This window comes from Lepidothrix coronata, unplaced genomic scaffold, assembly GCF_001604755.1.
Source record: "Lepidothrix coronata isolate B3197 unplaced genomic scaffold, Lepidothrix_coronata-1.0 Scaffold331, whole genome shotgun sequence".
Lineage (NCBI taxonomy): Eukaryota > Metazoa > Chordata > Aves > Passeriformes > Pipridae > Lepidothrix > Lepidothrix coronata.
In genome coordinates, this window is record NW_016690511.1 from 262,989 (window position 1) to 286,072 (window position 23,084).

The following is a 23,084-nucleotide window of genomic DNA, read 5'->3' on the forward strand; positions in this document are numbered from 1 at the left end:
CAGCCCGGCCCCCACGGTGGGCGGACGGTGCGGGAGCGGGCGGTGCTGCGGGGCGGGGACTGCCGGGGCGGGGTGGGCTCGGTCCGCCCGCGGAGGCAGCCCCCCTTTGTCCCGCCCGGGTTCGTCCCCGCCGGTGCTCCCGCGTCCCGCTCCGCAGCCCCGTCGAGCCGCGTCCCGCCCGCACGTAAGGGACGAGCCGCCCCCTGCCTTCCCTCGGTGCTTTCCCCTCGCTCTCGGACAGCAGTTTTCCTGCAGTCAGGTGTTGGGGAACGACCCCGCAGCGCCCACGCGGGTCAGATGGGAGCTGCGTCCCACCAGCCCCACTGGAGTCTCATTTCCGTTCGTTCGCAATCCCTGTGCTGTTGGGGACCCGGCAAAGGGCAGTCCTGGGGGGAGGGTTCTGCTGTAAAATGCAAGGTTCAGGGATGAATGTAATACAAAGTTTGGGTCGGTTTTGGTTTTGTTTCCTTTTTTTTTTTTCCCTTAATCAAGGCATATATTATTATCAAAGAAAAATTGAAAAAAATGTTTTGAAAAGAATTTGAGATTTTGGGCCACCTTCACCTTGCACTAGTCGAGTAAATGGTGATTAGCTACTGGGAGGGGAATGTGAGCACAGACTCGGTCTCAGTTTTTGCATCTGCATTCATGGATGTATTTTGCTGTACCGTAGAATTGCCTCAGAGGTGAGTGCAGTGTCGTGGTTAAGGTCTAGCCAGAGCCCAGGTGGGACTCTTTTAAAGAATCAGTAGGACTGTCTCACAGACTCGCCCTTGACTATTTTCAGTGCCAGAGAACACCACAGAGCAATTAGAATGCCAGGACTTCTGGCCGTTTGATGGGTGCTGTGGTGCTGCTGCACGGAGCAGGGGCTGTGCCGTGCAGGAATAGTGGGCTGGTGCAGGGGGTTTGTCTCCATCCCCATTTTTCACAACCAGCTTCGAGAGGTGCTGTTCACCCTGTTGTAAGGTCTGAGCTCTGCCCTTTCCTGGGGTGTGGTACTGCCTGCATAAACCATTGAGGTGGGAGAACACAAAGACCAGCCCGCACTGGCTCCCTGGGCTCGGTGGCTCCCAGGCCTTGAGGAGGCCACCCCGCGTACTTTGCCCTGCACTGACACGAAGGCCACAGCTTGGGCTGATGAGTCAGGAGCATCCCCTGCCCTTCCCTCGGGCGTGTGCCGGCGGGGGGGGCAGGTTCCGGGCTGAGGGCTGGCAATGCTGGCTGTTTCCTTCTGCGCTGCCTTTTGCTGGTCTGCCGTGTGAAACAGCACAGGTACAGCTTTCTGAAGCCCTTCCTTTGAATCCTCTTTATTGGCACAGAGTGGATCAGAGCAAGTATTTCACCTCCCCATGATCAGTGGTGGGTCCTGGAGCAGCAGTAGCAGGGTATAATAAGGATGGTGTGTGGCAGTGGGGCTGAGCCAGTGATGCCGTTGTCCCCACACTGCTGGGGCCACGGGGAAGGGGCTGCTCTGTATCTGAGCTTCTTAGATGTGTGACTAGGAGTTTCTGAAAGGAGTGGCTGGTGGAGCCACTGGAGCAGAGCTATACTGTGTTGATGAATCAAAACCATTTCTGATTTAGAGATCCCTAAACCCCCTTCCGAGAAAGGTAGGAAAAAAGGCATTTCCAAATTGAGAGTTGCTTTGTCTCAACTTCTCAATTTAATGACTATCTGGAATCAGCAATACTTGATTATCATTAGCTTCTGAGAACAACACAGCACGTTTGAAAATCAGAAATGAAGCTTTGAAAGCTGTCTAGTCCATTGCTGTGCGCTGTGGTTGAATCCTGTCTGTTGGGTATCAGATATGGTAAGAGGTTTCAAAGCTGCTATGTGCTATGCTGGCTGAAAGTTTACAGAATATCTAGCTTTGCTGCAGATAAACCTGATATATTCATGTTGCTGTTTCAAAGATGGGGAGAATAAGTAATGACAGTCTCTTTATGAAAAAACCTTTGTTTGCTATGAAGTTGCGTCACTATCCCCTTCTGTATGAAATTATGAAATTATGGAAATTATGAATTATGGAAATTATGAAATTATGAAATTATGGAAAACTGAGTCCTTTGAGCTTTCTTGTTAGGTCATGTGTCTCATTCTCTTGCTTTCTGTTTCTCTCTGCTGAACATGCTCTGAGTTGCTGTTATGTGTCTGAAGAGCTGGACATCTGGTTTAGGTACAGTTTGATTGCTGGTTACATCCAGCTTTGTTTAGGGTATCACTGGATAAGACCTTTCTTAAGCATTTCATCTGTTCTAACCCTTCCTTATCCTTTGGTGTAATTCTACTGTCCCATATTGCATCAGCTTCTCCTTATACAGGTGGCTTTTTGAACCTGTATTGGCAGAACTGTATTTTGATGATTTCAGACAGTTTCCCCAACTTTTCTCCAAATCTCTTCAGAGTATTTCTGGTGCTTGATCACACCAAGCTTGATGTCAATTGGAAGTATTATGAGTAAGCTACTTTGTGGTCATAATCGTGGAGAAAACATTTAATGGAACAAAAAGCAAAAAGCCTTGTGCAGCCTATTTGAGATGTACTCCTGGGTTACAGAGAACTGCTCTGTAAGATCCATCTTTAACAAAGTTAAAATTTAAAATTACTTCATAGTGACTAAGCTGTACTTCCTCAGGTGACTTAGAATAGAGAGATCTTGGCGAGAGTTTAAAATATACAGATATGTACTCAGGACTCTTTCCCTGAGCTTTGTATGTGGACCTGTAAGATGATTTGGAACATCAGCAGCGGTGAAAAGGGGGTTAATCAAGCTATTATGAGAGCAGCACATTTGGTATTGGGGGCTCGTTAGCAAGGCAAGATCTCTACCCACCTTGTGTATTAATTCTGTTATGGAGTGATTTCCTTCTTGGATATTTGAAAAACAATCCCAATAGGACTTACACCTGATTTCTTCATGCCCTCTCAAAATGTCCAGTACCTTCAACCTAGGTGATCATATTCCATTTCATTGTCTTTGTTTTCCCAAAACAGGTGAAACCTCCAAAAGCACTTTCCCTTCAGGCTGTGATGGGATTGGTCTGGTGGTTGCTGCTCTGTGTCCCCACGCTGTCACCCATAATTGCTGGGGGTGTGACACGAGTCTATTACCTGGGGATCCACGAGGTGGACTGGAACTATGCTCCCACAGGGAGGAATGTGCTCGCTAACCAGAGTGTTGCTCATAACAGGTATGTTTGGCTCTAAGAGAATTTAATCTGGGACTGGCTTCAAATTGTCATTTCATGTGTAATTTTTTGCAAGTATTTTGGGGCATCTGAGCAAGCAAGAGATTTACTGATAGATTCTGATCTTTATGAGCTTAATGTTTAACTAGTTTTGTCATAGGAGCATAGAACCTGTGTCAGTGGGAAAAGGAATGGTCAGTCTGAAGCATCCAGAGCCCGTACACTGGAGGGAAGTGTACTGAAAACAAACACGGAACAGAACATAGAGCAGTTTGTTCTAAAATAGCGCAGATTGTGCAATGCTCTGCCCTGAGGTTTCATTTTGCTTAGTTCCAGCTGGTGATCAGCTTATGTATTCTGAGGCAGGATGACTTTTCATCATGATGTGAATGACTTCACAGAGACAGCTTTTTTGTTTCAATGGAGTTTCAAGCCTTAGACTTAATGGAACTTCCTGCATGAGATTTTGTTTGAAAAATATTTTTGTTTTTCTTGCAAAAGTAAATCTGGAAACTGCTATAATTACTTTGAGTCATTACAAAAACAGGTTTCGGTTTTATTTTTCAAGGCACCAAACTTTTTTCTTTGGTGGGTGGTTTTTTTTTTGTGCGTGGTTTGTTTTGTTGTTTAATAGCTTTCCAAAGAATTTTGAAGGCAATTGTGCTTTTTCTGCCACCCTCATTTTCTGTGGCGAATAGCCAGTATTTCTTGACCTGCTCTCAGTCCTTAACCCCATCATAATAACTACCACTTGGGTTTACCCTTCAGAACCAGCACAGCAGGAAGAGGAGGGGTCCACAGAAACATAAGAGTCTGTCAGTTTAGCTTGGAAAAGTCTCTGTTCTCTGGAGATGCTGTATAGATGTAAATTAGTTCACAGGAAACCCCCAAAAATTCAGGGTTAATAAAGATGTTATCACTGATTCCTGAAGTGATAGTAAATGCAGTGGTTTTTGTTTGCTTTCTCTCATAACACATGAAGAAAAGGAAATGAAATTCAGGACTGTTGAACGTAAAAGGAATTTAAAAGCTGTTCTGTCGCTGCAAACAATTAGCTAATGAGACTTCTTTGTACAGTGATTGCAGAAATGAAATTGCTGCCAATTAGAAAGGGACGTGATGTCAATATGAACAACAGAGGTAGTAAAATATTTGAAGAAATGTTGTTGGGAAGAAATGGACTGTGTGGGGAAAGACTCAAATCTGCAAAATGAATTGTGAATTAACTTAAACTCTTTGCAGATGATGGCTGCAGGGCTGACTTAGCAAAGGGCTGAGCTCTGGATTGTGTAGCTACAGCCCAGCCCTGCACCTTCTTGAATGAAAAGGGCTATGCTTAATATCTCGGTCTCAACTGTTCATGCTCTGAGACATGTGTTAGAGTTTGCCTCCCTTCCAGGGCTGTTCTACTGCTGTGGTGATTGATCCAAAGGGGGAAGTTGGGGGAGTGACCTCAGCTCTCATTTAGACTGGTTCCACTAATACCTGTACTATGATTCATCTCTTATCTATTAAGAATTAGCCATAAAGAGCAAATATGCTCATGAGTTGAACTTTAGTACCTGTATGAGGTTTTAACTCTGGAAGCTGCCTGACTCATCTGTCATTCTGCAAGGAATTCAGAATCTGTTAAGTAGAAAATAATCTGTCAGACTATCAATTTTGGCCAGAGAGCTCAGGAAACTTCCTCCCCGCTTTGGGATTTAGCTGCAAAGGCCGAAAAAGAATTGAAGTGAGTTTCTCAGAGCCCAGTGAAGGCTGAAGCAGGCATGAGAAAGGTCCTTCCTGCAACCCCACATGGGATTGTCAGGGAACCACCACCCTTCCTGTTCCTTGTTCGTAGGGCACAGTTCAGGGGTGCACTTTGTGTCCGTTGGTGAAAGCTGAGGTTGAGGTTGTGGCCATGCAGAGGTGGCTTAGAGCATCCCAGGGTCCTCTAATGCCCAAGTTTTCAGCTGTACCTGGGAAACTGGAGTGTCAGCATCACTGTACTGTGTTATCAACCAGCTGTTGGATATAACGATGCCTTTCCCTTTGAATTTAACAGCCAGGCCGCAGCATTCCTCCAGCCTGGGAAAGACAGGGTGGGAAGCACGTACAAGAAATCTGTCTATAAGCAATACACGGACTCCACGTACACCGCTGAGATCCCCAAGCCTGGCTGGCTGGGGTTCCTTGGGCCTGTCATCCGAGCAGAAGTGGGGGATACCCTTAAAGTACACCTAAAAAATTTTGCTACTCGACCGTATACAATCCATCCTCATGGTGTTTTCTACGAAAAGGACTCCGAAGGTAAATGAGCCACTGCCATCACAGAGACAGATTTTACTCACTGGGAACTTAGGAGTATGTGTGGAGGAGAGCTGTCTGTAAAGCCCCAGCTGGAAAGCAACTGCACTTGGTTGGTGTTGGGTTAGCAGGGTCAGGGGACTGTGAGTAGTTTCCTGACTTGCACATTACAGTACATGGTCCAGGCTTCTTGGTTTTAGAAGAACTTCCAAAACGCTGATTAACCCTAGAGATTGTAAAGAGGCTGACTGTGGGGGCACAGTGCAGAATTGAAGGCAAAGTAGCACTAGGCGGAATGGAAATAATCTTGCTGACTCTGTGCTGCCCATTTACTGGGCAAGTTGCCTTACAGTGGCTCTGTGCCTCAGTGTCTTTTGAGGGAGTGATGATTAAACACTATTTCAGCCTTGGAATGGTGAGTCTCACTTTGAAATCTGCTACCCAAGTGCATACATCCAGGTCTGTTGAGTGAGGGTGGCTCAGTAGAAGGTTACACGTGTGGGCATCTCAGCTCTTCTTGAATGGATGTTGTGATTGCTCAATTGTTCCAGGATCCCTGTATCCCGATATGTCCCCCCAGGATCAGAAGAAGGATGATGCTGTTTTCCCAGGAGGGAATTACACCTATACTTGGACTATCCCTGAAGATCACAGCCCAACTGCTGATGACCCAAACTGCTTGACCTGGATCTACCACTCTCATATTGATGCACCAAGGGACATTGCATCTGGATTGATTGGGCCATTACTTACATGTAAAAAAGGTAAAAAAAAACATGAAAAAGCAGCTGAGGGCTGCAGTTTTGTAGTGTAAAGGTTTTGTGGTGACATGAATAAGGATAGGTTGTGAAGATACTCTGGTGGGCATCTCCCAGCTTCAGGGGAAAATCAGCTTGGTTAGAGAAGACAGTACTTGTGTTCTAGCAGGGTTCTGGTCATCGTGTTGTCTTTATCCATTACTGGTAGGGCAGATGAGCTTGCAGGGCTCTTGATCTAAGAGAACTGCTTGAATCCATGTTAAATGCAAGACTCTTGTCCAAGATACAGTTTGTGTATTAAAAATATGGTGACTGATTTCAGCAGGATTGAGAAGACTGAAGGTGTTGCAGCGGAGCCATGCAGTGGCAGAGCCACTTGGGAGAGAGAACTGTATTGGCAGGGGTATATTGGAAAAGGGTGAGGATGGTGGAAAAGCATCTGCCTCCAATTCATGTAACAAGTGTGTCTCTGCTATTGCTGTTTTAATCTCTTGCCTGATGTATGATTTTTCTGCATTCATTCCTCTCTCCTTTTCCCTCAGGAATACTGACTGGCAGCTCTCAAAGGCGCCAGGATGTGGATGTTGATTTCTTTCTGATGTTCAGTGTGGTGGATGAGAACCTAAGCTGGTACCTGGATGAGAACATAGCATCATTCTGCATAGATCCTGGCTCTGTAGACAAAGAAGATGAGGAATTCCAGGAGAGCAACAAAATGCATGGTCAGTGTCAGCTTTGTGAGGCCATTGACTCTGCTAAGACACTCAAGGGTGTCAGTGCTCTGGGATCTGCTCTGAGATCATGTGCTGAGCAAATGTCACGGGGATGGGGCAACAACTCCAGAAAAAGGAAGTATTGTTTTGATTTAATCTTTGGCTTGAGTGAGCTTTTATACCCTTGGTTTTAGGAATGAGCTGTGGAGCTAGGCTCTCCAAAACAGAAGAGGAGGATGAGTTCTGGTTAGGTGCATCCTCCCATTATGTCTGTGCTGTGACCTGCTGGTAGGAGCTTTGAAAGCCCCTTTTCTGCTCTCTGATTCTGGCTTGTTTGGTTTTGCAGCTATTAATGGTTATGTGTTTGGCAACCTCCCTGAGCTGACGATGTGTGCTGGGGATGATGTTTCATGGCACCTCTTCGGGATGGGAAATGAAATTGATGTTCATACAGCCTTCTTCCATGGAGCAACACTCAATATCCGAGGCCACAGGACAGACGTGGCCAGCCTCTTCCCAGCCACTTTTGTTACAGCAGACATGATCCCCAGTAACCCTGGGAGATGGCTGCTGAGCTGCCAGGTCAATGATCACATACAAGGTAAGGCAGAAGGTGGAATATGACCTGGACTCTGTGTCGTCTGTTTTTTCTGTCAGTGTGGTCCTGTGATGTACAGTGTAGTTGGGGACAGTGCCTTGGGCATGAAAACATCCCCAGATGAGTGGGTTATTCCTTGTCTTGTATAAATTGGAGCGGGCTGATTATTAATGTGCAGGGCAGCCTTGGTGAGGGTGATTTGTACCAGAGTATGATGTTCCACATTTGGTACAGCTGAAAGCTGAGATGAGGCAGTGCCTTAAGAGCTCTGGTCCCTGTAAGGGGTGCTTGCATGGTAGAGCTGAGGGCAGCAGAAGGCTCCAGTCGACTACTCTCTATATATGCTTCCATAGCATCCAATACCTAAGGTTGGAAGCTCTGCTCACTGACAAACTCCTTGCTGTGGGAACTACCTACTCTCCTTCCCCCCTCCATGTGCCCTTTGGAAGGTGGGACTGTGTCCATTGGCCATCAGAGAGGGGCTGAGGGGGCTGAGTGTGCATGTCCTCCATGTCTTGGACAGCTGGAATGGGAGCACTCTATGAAGTCCGGCCCTGTTCTCGGCAAGCTCTGCCATCCACCCTGGAAGGGAGAGTTCGGAAGTACTACATAGCTGCCAAGGAAGTGCAATGGGACTACGGACCCTCAGGGCTCGAGCAGAGCAGTGGGAGGCGGCTGAGTGAGGCAGGCAGGTAAGCGAGAGGCTGATGGGTTTGGGCAGTGTTTGGGGGCTCTGGCCTGTGTCAGGAAGCCTGTTCAGGAAAATGTGGAATTTTTTTTTTTCAAAATACATTCCTGCAATTCACATGAAGTACATTTCCTGGGAAGGCAGATCACCCTGTCTGTAAAGGGAGGCTGCTGTAGCCAGACCACACTGAGCAGTACAGGTACCTCGGGCCTTCGTGTGGGCATGCTGTGTGGCACAGCCATACCCACAGGCAGCAGGAGTCCTAGCAGATATACAACATGAGCTGTCATGTTTGCCTCTGAGCTTCATTTCTGCTTGCTGTGCCTGACCTAGGAACAGATCTTTGTATTTAAGGAATGGTTCAAAAAGCCCCTGATGCAGCTGACGCAGGTGGCAGAGCTGGCCTGTGGATGGGCCTCAGGGTGACCTTGCTGCAGGAAGCAGTTTCTAGGAAATCAAATGCAGGGACCTGGGTGGCAGCCCTCTATTCCATGATCAAGTGGCTGTGACAGCAGTTGGTGAGAGGTTTCACCTTCAAGCTTTGGCTAACTGAAACAGAAATTCCTCTCCCTCCGCTCCCTTCCCTGGGAAACTGCTGGAGAGGATATACTTCATTCAGATGGAGAAGGAGAAATGCAGAGCAGTTAATTATTTACCCAGTGCTGTGCAGCGACTTTGCAGACCTTAGAACTGAAAGCTCTTTAGACCTGTGAGCTGACATTGTAACTGTGCTGCCTCTCCTGCAAGGCTTGCTATGTCTGTGTTTGGCGAGGGTGTTGGCAGAGGAAATAAATCTCTTTACAGCTGTTTATTTTAGCTATGATTGTGGCCGTCCCCTGGGCTGTCTATGACCTCTAAAGAGCTTGGTTTTTTAGCACTGCCTTCCCACGGACTCCTTTACACATCCTATGTAGAGGTGCTGATCACAGCTGTGCCACTGAACCTGGCAGGTTCAGCTGGGAGAGGGCTGTGTGCCACAGGTGCTCTCTGAACACGCAAGTGGACAAGTCTGTAGGGATAAAAAAGCTTTGAAGAGTCGAGGGTGTGCTGGTTCCAAACTAAAGGTGCTGTCCATGTCTGAAATGCTGCTTGATTTGGAGATGTTGCTGGTCTTGCCAGAGGGAGGGGGAGCAGGGGAATACGACTGAATTTTTTTTTTCCTATGAAATAACCTGACATTTGTTTTTTGCATTTAGCCCTGCTGAGCAGTATTTCAGGCGTAGCCTCTACCGCATTGGGGGTGTCTACTGGAAGGCAAAGTATGTAGAGTACACTGATGAGAGCTTCCGTGAAGAAAAGCAGCAATCAGAAGAAGAGAAACACCTTGGAATACTCGGTGAGAATCATCCAGGAACGCAAATCCTCTGTCAGTGTTGGTGAGAAGGATGCTGATGCTGGGAGTGCCAGTTAGCTATACCTGCCCTCTTGTTTTGGGGGCACAGAGGTGCTTCACAACAGTCACAGTTGTGAGAGTGAGTGGGACAGGTGAAGGTGGGAGGTGGCAGAACAGACAGAATTGCTTCAGAGCTGATTCTTAAGGTATCTGAGGGACACAGTGTAGTATTTGTGACTAAAGCTAAACAGGTCACAGCAGTAGCTCCTGGTTAACATGTTTTTGACTGAGTCCCTTCAAGGCCTGCTGCAAACCCCATGTTCTCCTGAGAGACTCCTCTCCTGAGTGGTGCTCTCTGTCACAGCCAAGTGTGCACATAGAGGCAGCCTGGCTCCTGAGACCCTTCTGTGTCCTCGGGATGCTCTGTGGACCCAGGGCAGGTCAGGGGCTGGTGGGGACAGGCATGGTAAAGGCTTGGCGTTCCTCTCTGGCTGGCTGGAGCAGGGGCTCACAGACTGTGGTGAGCTTGGAGCATCTCACATCTCTGCGGCACACGTGTTGGGAGGCTGAGGGGGCCTTGTGTAGTGGGAGAGAGACATGGGCCTTTCCCGAAGGCATTCCAGCGCATCTGGCTGTTGTGTTACTCCCTCTGTGAAGGCCTGACACCTCTGAGTTCTCCCACAGACCCAAAGTGCTGTCAGATGACCCTTGCCAGTCCCTGCTCCCGCTGAGCTCCCTTCAGCAGCCAGGGTACCCACCAGCTCTCCTCCTTAGCCCCTGCAGCCTGGGGGAAGGTGCCATGGCTGCTTTGGTTTGCCTGGTTGCCTGGGGAGGTGCTCTATTGCTGATCTGTTCTCTCTGCTATTTTCTAGGTCCAGTGATCAAAGCTGAAGTTGGAGACACCATCCTCGTGACATTTTTTAACAAAGCTTCCTGGCCCTTCAGCATCCAGCCACACGGAGTGTCCTACGGAAAGGCGTGGGAAGGGATGTGGTACCATGACGGTTGGTGGATCCCTTTTCTTGAGTACACCCACATCACCCTTCAGAGGTGCTGGGTGTTTTGGTGACATGAACAAAGTAAAGCCTGCTATGAATGTAGCTGGTGAGAAGGTGTAACTGAGGTTTTGCAGGGACCTCAGGAATAATCCCATAATCTCTGTTTTAAAGGCCTGTCCCAGAATGGGATGTCTGTGGCACCACTGCACAACTTCACATACCGCTGGACTGTGCCCAGGCATGTGGGGCCCATGGCCAGCGACCCTCCCTGCCTCACCTGGATGTACAGCTCAGCTGTGAACCCTGTCAAAGACTCCAGCTCGGGCTTAGTGGGGCCTCTGCTCATCTGCCAGCCAGGCACTTTGGATGACAACAACAAACAGGTAAAGGGGTTTATCTGCCCTGCTCCTACCAGACTCTTTGCTTTCATGTAGAGAAAGAAAGTGTCAGCAAAACACTAGGGAACGTAATGAAAACAAATATGCAATAGTGAAAGTCCAGGAGAGTCAAATCAAAGCCATGGGTCAGGTTAATGCTGGGACAGCTGGTGCCCAGGTCTAGCCTGGGAAAGGCCAGTAGTGTTCTGGGCTCCCAAGAGCTGCCCTCAAAATGGTTTCTGAGCTCTGCTTTAAGTTCATAGATGAACTTGGCTAAACAATTGTAACTTGGAACAGTTACCTTATAGGTAACTCTTGTCCTGGGGCTTGTGTAGCAGGCTGCTTTCAGAAGGATGTGGAATACTCATTGCAATCCCAGAAACATTGACAAGACATTTTCACTTACAGGTGTTTTGCTTGGGTGATACAATGCTTTGTTTGATACAGTGCTTTGTTTGGATGAGCCTTGTTTATTCTGCAAGAGAAGTTCATTTTCAAGCAGAGCTGACCACAAAAAAGCATGTGAAAATCCATGTCAGTCTTTATGCTTTTGATGAAGGAGGGGTGAAATCTGAAGGGCAAACAGAACTTCCTCTTGGAATTTCACTCAGGGATAGTTCATTCCTGGAAATAAGTCTGGGGAAGATAGTAAATTGATATCTGGGGGAGATGCCAGACAGATGAGCAGAGGGAGAGCCTTGTTGTGAAAGAAGCAGGCGGCAGATAAACCAGCACTGCCGTCCTGCGGCAGCGGGGACGGGTCTGGGGACAGCTGCCCCTGGAGCCTTCTGGGGGGAGTTCACATGCAGTAGGGGCACCATGGGACTAAATTAGGAGTGCAGAAGAGATCAGCACACTACCCAGGGTGCAATGTGGATCTGCTGAGCAGAGAGATTGGGAATACGTGCAGCCCAGGTGGGCAGGTATTGGAAGGGTGTAAGCAAAACAGGGATGGACCTGTTTGTAAAGATAGGACAGGGAAAAATCACCTGGGGTGGCAATTCTGGCTCCACAATCTTAGGCAACTCTTTAATGAATGCTTAATTGTGGAAGGTGCATGGCCACTCCCATGTGCTGCAGTCTGGGAATTGCTTCACCTTCTTGGCAGGCCAGGTGCCTTAGTACTGCTGGGAACAGTGACACCAGAGCGAGAGTCTGGACACCACCAGGATGTTCTTTTAGTGAGGAAACACCATGTTTTGGAGTGCATTTTGTAGGAGAATTAACACTGGAAAGGATTTAGGGTAATTAAAAAAAGCCCTAATTCTGGCCTGTGGTAGGAGGCAGGAAGGGTCGAGTGTGTTCATCAGCCAGCCTCGTGTCTGGGCTCTGGTCTCAGGACTGGTTTGCACTGACACCTAAATTTACAGCTGAGGGGGAAGGGGGCAATGACTTCATGCCCTTGGCTGAGTTTTGATCACTTTATTCATGGAAGTGTCATGGAAAATGCAAAAGTGGTGCCTTTTATGAAATAAAAGAGGAACATTCAACATGAATAAAGGGACAGAGTCCTGGCCCTTAATGAGCCAGGTTTTAAGGTAGAGGGGGACACAAGAGCCAAGCAAGACAGCTTTAACTCTAAGGGTAGTTAATTGGTGTGTTTTAAAAATTAACAGCCATCATTGTAATTATAGAAAGGGATCGACAGAGAATTTTACCTTCTCTTCAGTGTGTTTGATGAGAACCTCAGCTGGTATTTAAATGCCAACATAAAGTACTACTTGAGAATGGAAGAGACATCTGTAAAGAAGGATGATGGCTTCAAGGAATCCAACAGGATGCATGGTATGGTTGGATGCTGCTCTGTGGCAGCAGGGATGAACTTGCAAAGCACTGGGTGATGCTCACCTAAAGGCTGAGCTGGGGGCTGGAGGGCCTGTGTGGTCTTGGCCTGGAATCAAACCAGCCTGGAGGCAGCAGGTGGGGTGTGGACAAGCAGCCCAGCTGTCTGGGGAAGTGTGTGCTGAGTGTACTCAGGGGTGAATTGCAAATAAACTACTCTTCCTTCCCATGCCAGGCCTGTTCTTTGTATGCACAAAATGAACCTCCTGGCTGATACCTGCCTGCAGAGAGTTAATCGCTTTCTCTTTTGCAGCCATCAATGGATTTATGTTTGGTAACTTGCCTGGGCTGGATATGTGTGATGGAGACAAAGTGTCCTGGCACCTCCTGGGCTTGGGCAGTGAAGCGGATGTGCACGGAGCTGTGTTTCAGGGAAACACCCTGCAGATGAACGGCATGCGGAGAGATTCAGCCAATCTGTTCCCCCACACGTTTGCCACTGCCTTCATGCAGCCAGATAACAGCGGTGAGTGCTTGCACAGCTGCCCAGGCAGATGGAAGGGTCTCCCATTGTGGTATTTGCCCCTGTGGCAGATTCTCTAGCATGGTGTCAACTCTTACAGGGTGAGCTGTGCTTCACGTGATTATTGTGTAAGAAAGCTTCCTGTGACGATTTTTTGTAGGACTTTGTCGTGCCATTCCTTCTTGGTTTCTCTAGTGACTCCTTTTAACTTTGGCCTGTGGCAACCAAGCTCCCTAAACACCACACAGATACAGCCAGCACATACTGACACTGGCTGGCAAAGCACCTGTTTCCTGGAATCTCCAAAAGTAACTGATTTCTTTGCTCATCCTGCCTCCCTCAGGGACTTTTGAGATCTACTGCCAGACGAGCAATCACTACCAGTATGGGATGAGGGAACAGTATGTCGTTTCCAAGTGTGGAAAGAGGGACCCTGCTCCTTCCCGTCGGTACACGGGAGTGCGGACGTACTACCTCGCGGCGGAGGAGGTGGTGTGGGACTACGCGCCCGACCGGAGCTGGGAGAGGGAGCGGCACAACCACTCTGAAGAGAGGTAGAGCCCAGCTTTTGGGGAAACCTGTGCCGGTATCCCAGCAGACCCTGATGGAGCCTGTTGGGTGTCTTGGCCAACTTGTGACCTGGTGCATGTGCTGGTGGTGCTGCCGATGGGAGCGCAGCCCTCCGAGTCATTTTGCTCTCCATTGCAGCCAAAGCTGGCTCTGGGAAATCCCTTCAGCTGTGGACCCCCTGCCACAGCTTAGTTGCTTACTCCCTGTGAGGTTTTGTGTATTCAGCACTCGTTCTGCATTTCTCAGCTATGCCGACGTGTTTCTGAGCAACGAGAACGGACTGCTCGGCTCCAGGTACAAGAAAGCAGTTTACAGGGAGTACATGGATGGCACTTTCCAGACCCCCAAGGCCAGGAAAAGTGGTGACGAACACCTAGGGATCCTGGGTAAGGATGTGTGTAGATGGTACACCTTCTGCTCACACAGCAATGGGACTGGGGTTCTAGAGCTGCAGTGGCTCAGGGCAGTAATCTGAGAGCCCATTGAATATTTAGGCATCTGCTGTGTATGCAAGTGAGGAGAAATTGGGACTGTCTCCTACCCACGTCTGCCAGCTTTGGAGACAACAGTTAGAAGGGTCCTAAGCACAGCTTGTAGGAAAGCCTAGGCTCTCCTGCCTGCCTTTGCACCAGCATTCTCTCATGGCTCAGGCAAAGCATGTTTCACAGCTGCCTTTCTCTGACTGGGGGAGAGAAACAACCACTGACTTCTGGAGAGGGGACTGAGACGTGGAGGGGAAAATTTGTAGCTGTGAGAAATGCAGGACAAGGCAGGACAAGGCAAATGCACTTCCCAAGGCAGCCTTGGGAAGTGGAGGAGCATGTTGCAGTGACTAATCAAAGTCTGCAGAGACCCAGTTCTGTTTTTATTGTGTTACAAACCCAAGGCTGTAAGTGGTGGTAGGGCAGCCAGGCTGAGGCAGCAGCTGCCACTCAAAATAGGCTGCAGCTCTGATTTGTGACATTGTCAGGCCAGGTTGAATATTACCACATTTTTTGAAACCAACAGCAAGGGATGATCAACATGTTGTGACACTTAGCACAACAGTATTCAGAAAGCCTTAGTTGTGCTGGGCCCAGTTAGGATGTGTAACCACCTTCATTGCCCTCATTGTGAAACTCAGTCCAGTTTCCTAAGACTTGGATTGGGACTGACGTCCAGTTCTCTTTTTGGGAAGTAGAGAAGAGGGAGGGGAACATCATAAATATTATAAGGTAATATCTCCGGGGAGATGTTGAGGTGGGAGTATCCCGGGAGATGGATTTTGCTGGTCTCAGCCTATGTTCTTGCTGTCTCAAGGTCCTTTTCTGTGGGCGGAAGTGGGCGAGATTCTCAACGTGGTGTTCAAGAACAACGCCTCGCGGCCCTACTCCGTGCACGCACACGGGGTGCTGGAGCCCCACGCAGGGCAGCCCCAAGTGGCAAACCCCGGTAGGTCCCTGTCTCCAGTTTTCCTCTGTGGGCTGGCACAGCTGATTTTAGCCCAGAGCCTGACTGGCTTACTTAAGCAGCCTCAGATGTCCTGATTTTCTTATGACAGAGAACTGGAACTGAACAGTAACTGGTCTTTCAGGTCCAGCATGGTTTTGGTGGTACCATTTGTGTGGTAATGACAACCTTGGGAGTTCACATTCTGCTCAGACTTCTAGGATAAGTGTATGACAGAGTTCTGTGTGCAGCTTTATTCCCCCACACTGAGTGTGGTCTGTCTGGGAGAAGGGGAAGGTGGTGGCAGGTGACAGCTTAGCCAGTCCTTAGTAGCCATGGCATGGGGGAAGCCTGCTCCTCTTCTTTTGGGGATGTATGAGCACAATAGTATGAAAAAGCAGAAATGCACAATTGCTTGCCAGGATCAGACTGAAATTGCCACTTTGTTTCATGATACAGATGCCAATGTGTGTAATTTTTGATCCCCTCCAACTTGCCCAAGCTGTTCAAGCCACAACCAGGCTGTTGGCTGGGTCATGTCTTTCTGCAATGGATTACTAATGTGCAAAAGAGTAATTTTAAAAACCAATTTGAACAAGCATCATAAATACACTTCAAGAATAGGAAAGATCACCTCAAGCCCCATCTGAATGAAGAGAGGTGGAATTTCCATGGCCAGGTCCAGTCTCAAAGGCAGCAGATAAACCTGAGTTGTGCTGGTACCAGACAGTGTGTGCATCCTGTGACCCCTCTGCCTTGCTGCAAGAGGGGAGCTTCTACTCTGCTTTCAGTGTTTGGGGAAGGAAGATGAAGTGTCTGAAAAACAGAATTGAATTTGGACTTTGGAGGCAGGATTTTCTTTTTCTATCTTTCTTTGCTGTTGCTCGGTGAGTGGGTGTGTCACCTGGTGTGATGTGCTGCTCTGTCCCTCAGGTGACATTGTGACGTACCGGTGGGAAGTTCCTGAGAGATCTGGTCCAGGGCCAAATGATTCAGCCTGTGTTCCTTGGATCTACTACTCCGCGGTGGACACAGTAAAGGTAAAATAGAAGTTAGAGCCAGAAAAACCCAATTAGACCAATTTTTTACCCCATCTAGAAAACAATGTGAGTTGGGTACAATTTAGAGATTGGTCCAGCCAAGGGGTGGAACCACTTGGTAACACGTCCAGTGTTCTCCTGGGAGAGGAAATCTTCCAAATTTATCCTGATGTTTGTCCTTATTTTTTCCTAACAAACCTTCATAAAACAATTCCACTGTCTCCTTGCCACTAACCTTCCTTCAGTTATTTGCAGGATATTAGAACATCTCCCTGTCAGTCATGGTTTCTATTGGTGAGAGCCCTAGGGCTGATCTAGAAAGGCAGAAATTATCCAAACTGAGGTCTCATGGATAAAGCAGGAAGATTTGACCGTTGCTAGAATTGATTGTCATAGTACTGATTTCACAGGAGATAAAACCTGGAGGATCCTGCAATAAACCATCACATTCAACCCAGAAGTAATGGCCTTTTTATCTCAAATTGCAGATGTCTTTGCAGTCGCAGAGTGGAGAATGTCTTGATACCACTTGTGTTTACGACTTTTAGATTTACACTTGTAAGAGCATCGATGGTTCCTGTGTTTCGGTGGCTGATGCTCTCCAACAGGGCTGCTTGCATGGCAGCACCAGGTTTTTTAAGTGGGGTGATGCAGGAACAGAAAATGATTGTTGAAAGGCAAAGAACTGCATACAAAAGAGGGTGAGAAGGTCCTTGCCTCAGAGATTTCTCCTTCCTTCTGATTAGGATATGTACAGTGGGCTGATCGGGCCCCTGAAGGTCTGCCGGAGAGGGGCCCTGCGGTCCGATGGCACCAGGAAGGATGTAAAGAGGGAGTTTGCTCTGCTGTTCCTGGTTTTTGATGAAAATCAGTCCTGGTACTTGGAGGAGAATGTGGAACATTACAGTAAGGGCAATCACAAGGAGATCAGCCTGATGGATGAGAAATTTGTGGAAAGCAACAAAATGCATGGTAATGCCAGTCGGTGTTAACTCTGCAACCTCTCTAAGTAGTCAGCCACCCAAAACCCAGGAGCCTGACTCCCGGTGAATGTCCTCATCCTTTTGCCTAATCAGTGGCACAAACAGAATTAAACTGTCTGTTCTCAATATTGTAGCACATCTACAGCCCAAATCTTTGATCTGCAGTGAGGGCTGATCATTGTGGCTGTCCCTGTCAGGAGGAATACAACATCCAGGCCAGAGAGGTTAATCTCCGATGTGTCTGAGTGACTCAGGAAAGGAAATAAAATCAAACATGAAATTAACTTATCAGACTAATTTAATTCTGTTTGTCTCAGGGACCATCAGAATGTTAGACTTCAAATTAATTTTCTGAGCTATGTGGCTGCAATACATGGCTCAGTTGTGTTAGCTAATTATCAAAAACCTATTTCTACCATGACAGGATGAACATATTTTTCTAAATTAGCATGTTATTTATGTTAGGTTTTTTTGATATTATATCTGGATCTATCCTCAGCAAAACAGGTCCCTTAGCAGTTGTGGAGATAAGAGTAGTGAGGAGTGGCATTATGTGTGCTGACATTACTACTGGTTTTGTATGGCTGAGATAAAGACTCTCCAAATACACGTGTCCGTGAAGGTGTAATTGTTAACCCAGTGTTACAGCTAGCAGAACCAGCAGGCTGAAGTTGGATGCTTGTTTGAGGCTACACAAAGTGCCTGTGGGAGATCTGGGAGTAAAACCCTGGTGCTCTGCCCTTAGACCCTGTCTCTTTCCATCCTGTTCCCTCTGTTGTCATCTGAGCATGAAAATGGAAGTCTGTGTGTGCCATGGCAGTCAGCTAACTCACTGTTTGGATCCCTTTCCTGCGTGCACAGTCACAGCAGGATTCCTTCCAGCTGTGCTACTTGAGAGATAAAGTCCTGCCATGCAGGGATTTTACGAGTGGTTGGAGTGTGACATGTGTGGCCAGGCTGAGGCACAGCACCCCAGGGCTGCCCGCTGGCAGGATTTACCCCTCGTCATTGTTCACCAAGGGAGGTGCTCAGACATTTGGGGGTATGTAGGTATATACATGTTTCTCCATCACTGGGCTAAGGAGGCCATTTTTATGCATCTTGACTTCTAGAGGCAACCACTTCTGCTGACTGACTGCAGGTTTACACCAAGAGGTAGTTTTTGAGATTTATTTGAGCTGAGCTACAGCATGGCCTTGGGTGTGAGTCACTTTTCTTGGCTGTAAGCAGAGTGGAGAAGTAGCTGAGCTGGGGAGAGACTGCCAAACTCTTGGGGGACTGTCATGTGGGGAACACTAACTGCTGATGCACTGGTGGCTTTATGAGCTTTGTTGCCTGTAACTTGCCCTGCATGTTCTTCCTCTGAGGTGGTGCAGCACCTTTACCATTTCACTAACAGCCTTTTCCCCTTTGTGTTATTTACTGCACAGCAATCAATGGCAGGCTCTATGCCAACTTGCCTGGGCTGACCATGTACCAGGGAGAGCGGGTGAACTGGTACTTGCTGGGGATGGGCCAGGAGATTGATGTCCACACAGTCCATTTTCATGCTGAGACCTTCATATACAAGGTAAGAATATCTGCTGACAGTAAAGCACTTTTGCTTTACTCTGGACTTGAATTTTTTGAATGACTCCACGGCAGTTTCATCCAGCTTGGAAAGGGATGTGGTTTTACACATTGCAGTCTGACTCCCTGAACCTCTGTGTTGTGCTGAGATGTCCAGCTTAATTCTTGTTAGGGTTAGGCATTACCAGATTGTGTTTGCTTTCCCAGCTGCAGCCCTGGAGCTGCTTTCTGAAAGCTTTTTTTTTTCTTTTTGAGCTTTAAAAAGCTGAAGAAGTCCCTAGTGACACTGCAGAGTTTTCCTCCTGAGAAGATGCAGAGAGCACTGCAGCTAATGGCCTCTCTTCTCTGACAGAATGGCAAAAGCTATAGAGCAGATGTTGTAGATCTGTTCCCTGGGACCTTTGAAATGGTGGAGATGCTGGTTGGGAACCCTGGGACGTGGCTGCTTCACTGTCATGTGTCTGACCATATCCATGCTGGGATGGAGATCCTCTTCACCGTCCTGCCTAGAGCAGGTAGGGAGCTTTCAGTGTTACTGTAAAACATCCAGCAGCACTTTATGCTACAGCTGCAAAATTCTGAGTGTTTGCATCACATGTACAACGCCCTTACATACCATAAGCAGCCAGGTAATGGAGCAGTTAATTACTTAAGTATAGTTAATTTAGGATGTTCCCTTTGAATATCCTAATACCTGGAGCTGGAGTTAATAACAAATTGTTTTCTGGATTTTACATTGCCTGTGTTGTTATTGTGAGTTTGATTTTAGCTTGTATCAGAGATGCAACATTCAGCCCTCAGCCAGTAATTGTTCTAAGAGCTGGAAGGTGCTCAGAGGTGAGTGTCACTCAGTACTGGGTTTGGCTGTGACGGAGTCACATGGTGATGTGGTTTTAGATTTGTTACCAATCTAAAGAGCTGTGAAGGCCCCGGTGGTTCAGCTGTGGGTGACCAGTGCCTGCTCAGTGTCAGTGTCATCTGTGTTTCTTCCTCAGCACTTTTCTTTCAAAGGCTGGGAAGGGCTGCGGGACTGGGACTGCCTCTGAAGCAGGCGATACATGTTCTTGTCTCATTTGGAGAGGGAAAACACTGACAGGAGAAAAGAAAACCTGCAAGCCCTGGAAACCAGGCTGCCTCTAGACCTGATCCTCACCAGATGTGCCCTGTTCTGAGCTCTGCCTGCTCAGCCCAACACCTTCTCACCCTCCTTTTGTTTCCTTTCAGAGTTGGAGCTGGAAGTCGAGAGCGTTACTGCAGGTACGGTGTGGACAGAGCTGCCAAACCCTGTCTGTGCAAGGGGGAGAGGCAGATTCCTCAGCAGCACAGAGCTTTGGATGGTGCAGGGGGAGGGAGGAGCACACACAGCACCCACAGCCTCTGCTCTGCCAACCTGGCAGCACCTCAGCCCAAGGCCTGGCTGCGATGGATAGCGGGGAGAGCTTCAGGCTGCTTTGTTTATCTGCCTGCCAAATGTCTGTGCCCTGGGATAGAATTAAGGAAGTTGGGCTGGTTAGGCTTGTTTGTTTGTGTTAGGTGGAAAAGTTTAGAGGCCTCGCCCCCTGTTGTGCCTGCTGTGTGTGGATTCAGCTTCTTAGGAGAGCGTGAGCTTAGGAACTGGCAGAGACTCAGAGAGTGTTGAAGGAGAGTGTCTGAGTTGCACACCTCTCTTGGACTGTCAGTGACTCTGTGGTTTAGGGAAGTTTCACCATCACCACTACAAGCTGAAGGGATGAAGTCAGCATGAAACAAGCACATTTGCCTTCTGCTCTGATATTCCCCTGAGAAAAGAGCCCAAGCAGGTGCCTGGGTTTTTTTGGGTGTTATAAAGGACAGATGTGAGAAGACATTTGAGCAGCAGTAGATAGTAGATACAATCCCTTTGAAATTTTCTGTGTAAAAGTCTGAGTAGTTTAGGGTGGTGGTTTATTTTCCTGATTTTTCATATTTCTTCACAATAATATCTTATTGTTTGTCTCTCAGGGTTGCCATATGAGGATGAGGATGAGTTCCAGAAGATCATGCTTTTTGGATCTAAGGTGGCCCAAGGGCAGATAGAGGCCACAGTCATCGCTCTGGCTGTTGTAGGGATCCTGCTGCTCCTGGCCACCAGCATCCTCCTGGGAGCTGTCATCCATCTCGAGAGGCAAAAGAGGTTACGACGCAATCGGAGATCCATCCTGGATGATGGATTCAAACTCATGTCTCAAAAGAATCCGGGGCTCTAAAAGCCACGTACAAACATTGGGCTGTGTGCTTGGAGCGGGGGCTGGATCCTTGTCCACAGAAAAGATTTTGGGGCATCATTTCAATTGTGCACTGTACTTCTAGAAGCTGAGGTGGGGAAGCTGGAACCCTGACTTCTTCATATTCTTTACAGAGAGGGTAATCAGGCATTGGAATGGGCTGCCCAGGGAAGTGGTGGATTCTCCATCCCTGGAGGTTTTTAAGATGAGACTGGATGTGGCATCAGTGCCATGGTCTGGGAGCCACGGTGGTAGTGGATCAAGGGTTGGACTCTGATCTCAGAGGTCCCTTCCAACTCGGCTCATTCTATGATTCTATGGTATATCCTTCTCAGCCCTTTGTAAAGAAAATGTCTGCCCAGGAGGCATCCAAGGGCCCTTTGAACTGACTGAAGAGAAGTAACGAGTGAAAAAGGTCCTTCTTAAATACTCCTCTTCCCCAAGAAAGAAGGGAGACATTTTCTGCTCTCCAGAACAACTCCACTTGGTCTTTCCTAGCAGACTAGCTCAGGCCCCATTCCAGTCTTGCTCCATTGACAGAACTGAGTTGGGAATTGTCTCCCAAAAAACTGTGAGCCATTAAAGTAATTAATGTAAAGGGGGGGAGGTAATATTTTCAGTTTTGTGAATCAATTAAGAATACAGAAGAGAAATTGTTAATTTAGAGTTGGATTGCTGTTTTTTGATGAGCAAGTGGGCCGACACAAATTCAGGGTAGTGCACGTCACGGTGAGAGCCCCATCAAGGACCATGACAAGAGCTGTGCCTCACTGTCAGCCTTGCTGTGACATGTCCTTCAGCCTCCCTGCAAGCCCTGGGGTGCCTTTGGATTGGGGTCAGGCACCTCCTACTCCCTATTCTCTCTGCCACAGCTGCCTGCCAGGGGCCAGGGTGGGTGGTGGGACTAACCTCTGTGGCCCACCCCATGGGCTGTGGTAGCCATCCTCCAGCGGCAGCCATGCCCACTTACATCACTGTCACATCACCCTGTGGGCCAAGAACTGAGCAGTTCCCTATGAAACATTTGTCTTTGGCTCACTCCCCTGAATTCCCACTATCAAAATGGATGCAGGTTAGTGCTTACATATTTCTGTGCCCGGTTTTAAAGTGGAAAGAGCATAAAAAAATCTGAGTGGCTTTCAGAGGCAATTAAAGCAGCTAAATGGCTGTAATGACAAGGGACTTCTGGGGGCTCTTTAGGTATAACAGCACTGTTTTCTTCAGAACAATAGTTATCACATATTTAATCATGTTCAATTCATACTGGATCCCTGCATATTTCCAGCTGCCTTTTCCTTTGGCAGTGAGGACAAAGCTCATTAATTTTCTTTCATTACACTTCATTAAACCTGGTGAGAGGCTGGATGGCTGTTGAGCATCCATATTCAGAGCATTCTTTGCTCAGATTCAGGCCTGGTTCAGCTGCTGCTGCAAAATGGAGGTTTCCAAGCCCATCAGTCTGTGGAGAATTTAGAAGCTATGGCATCAGAAATAAGAACTGAGAAGGAAGCCTTTATTTTATTTTTTTCACTATGGACTTGTTAAAAAATAGATCAAAAAGGTTTGGAGCCTGCACTGAGACAGAGGAGTGAGTGTAAATGTATTCCCTTGCTTCAGAGCAGCAGAACGGGGGAGTTGCCCTTCCTGCAGCTCTGCAGCCCATGCCCAGCCTGGGGTTTGGGTGCTGGCCCCAAGCAGGGTAGCACAGGGCCAGGAGCTGGATTTCACACATTCCTCAAGGAACAGGCTTCCAAAATGTCCTTCAATTTTTTGGGCCAGGTGGACCATCAGAGGCAGAGATCTCCTCTCCAGCCAGGTTGTGAGAAGCCCTGGGGCCCATGCCCTGGAGGAGACTGCAGCTGAGTGGCTCTGGTGAAGAGCTTGTCCTGTGACAACCAATTCCTCCCCAGACCGAGAGAACTCAAGGGAATGCTTTGGACAAAACAGAAACAGATCATTTTGCTAGAAGTTTCTGTTGCAATAAACTGTGTTAAAGAA

The 23,084-nt window shown here is 47.9% G+C and overlaps 1 protein-coding gene across 4 annotated transcripts; it reads left to right on the forward strand.

The window, feature by feature from the left end:
- The first annotated feature begins 107 nt into the window (after positions 1–107).
- Positions 108–21,309, forward strand: HEPH (hephaestin). Of its 4 annotated transcripts, none has more exons than XM_017838328.1 (21): positions 108–184; positions 3,001–3,197; positions 5,242–5,486; positions 6,035–6,247; positions 6,784–6,963; positions 7,301–7,555; positions 8,076–8,244; positions 9,437–9,576; positions 10,446–10,577; positions 10,743–10,954; positions 12,583–12,733; positions 13,044–13,256; positions 13,597–13,807; positions 14,070–14,209; positions 15,123–15,254; positions 16,185–16,291; positions 17,038–17,263; positions 18,705–18,844; positions 19,196–19,358; positions 20,068–20,100; positions 20,824–21,309. In XM_017838328.1, exons 2-21 carry the CDS (start codon positions 3,037–3,039, stop codon positions 21,066–21,068), a joined length of 3,468 nt encoding a protein of 1,155 aa, XP_017693817.1. In that variant the 5' UTR covers positions 108–184; positions 3,001–3,036; the 3' UTR covers positions 21,069–21,309. The 4 variants fall into 4 exon arrangements, with proteins under 4 accessions (XP_017693817.1, XP_017693816.1, XP_017693818.1 ...); XM_017838327.1 differs by lacking the exon at positions 108–184 and adding an exon at positions 1,123–1,275; XM_017838329.1 differs by lacking the exons at positions 108–184; positions 19,196–19,358; positions 20,068–20,100; positions 20,824–21,309 and adding exons at positions 1,123–1,275; positions 18,387–18,429 and having other exon boundaries at positions 18,705–18,817.
- The last annotated feature ends 1,775 nt before the right edge of the window (positions 21,310–23,084 follow it).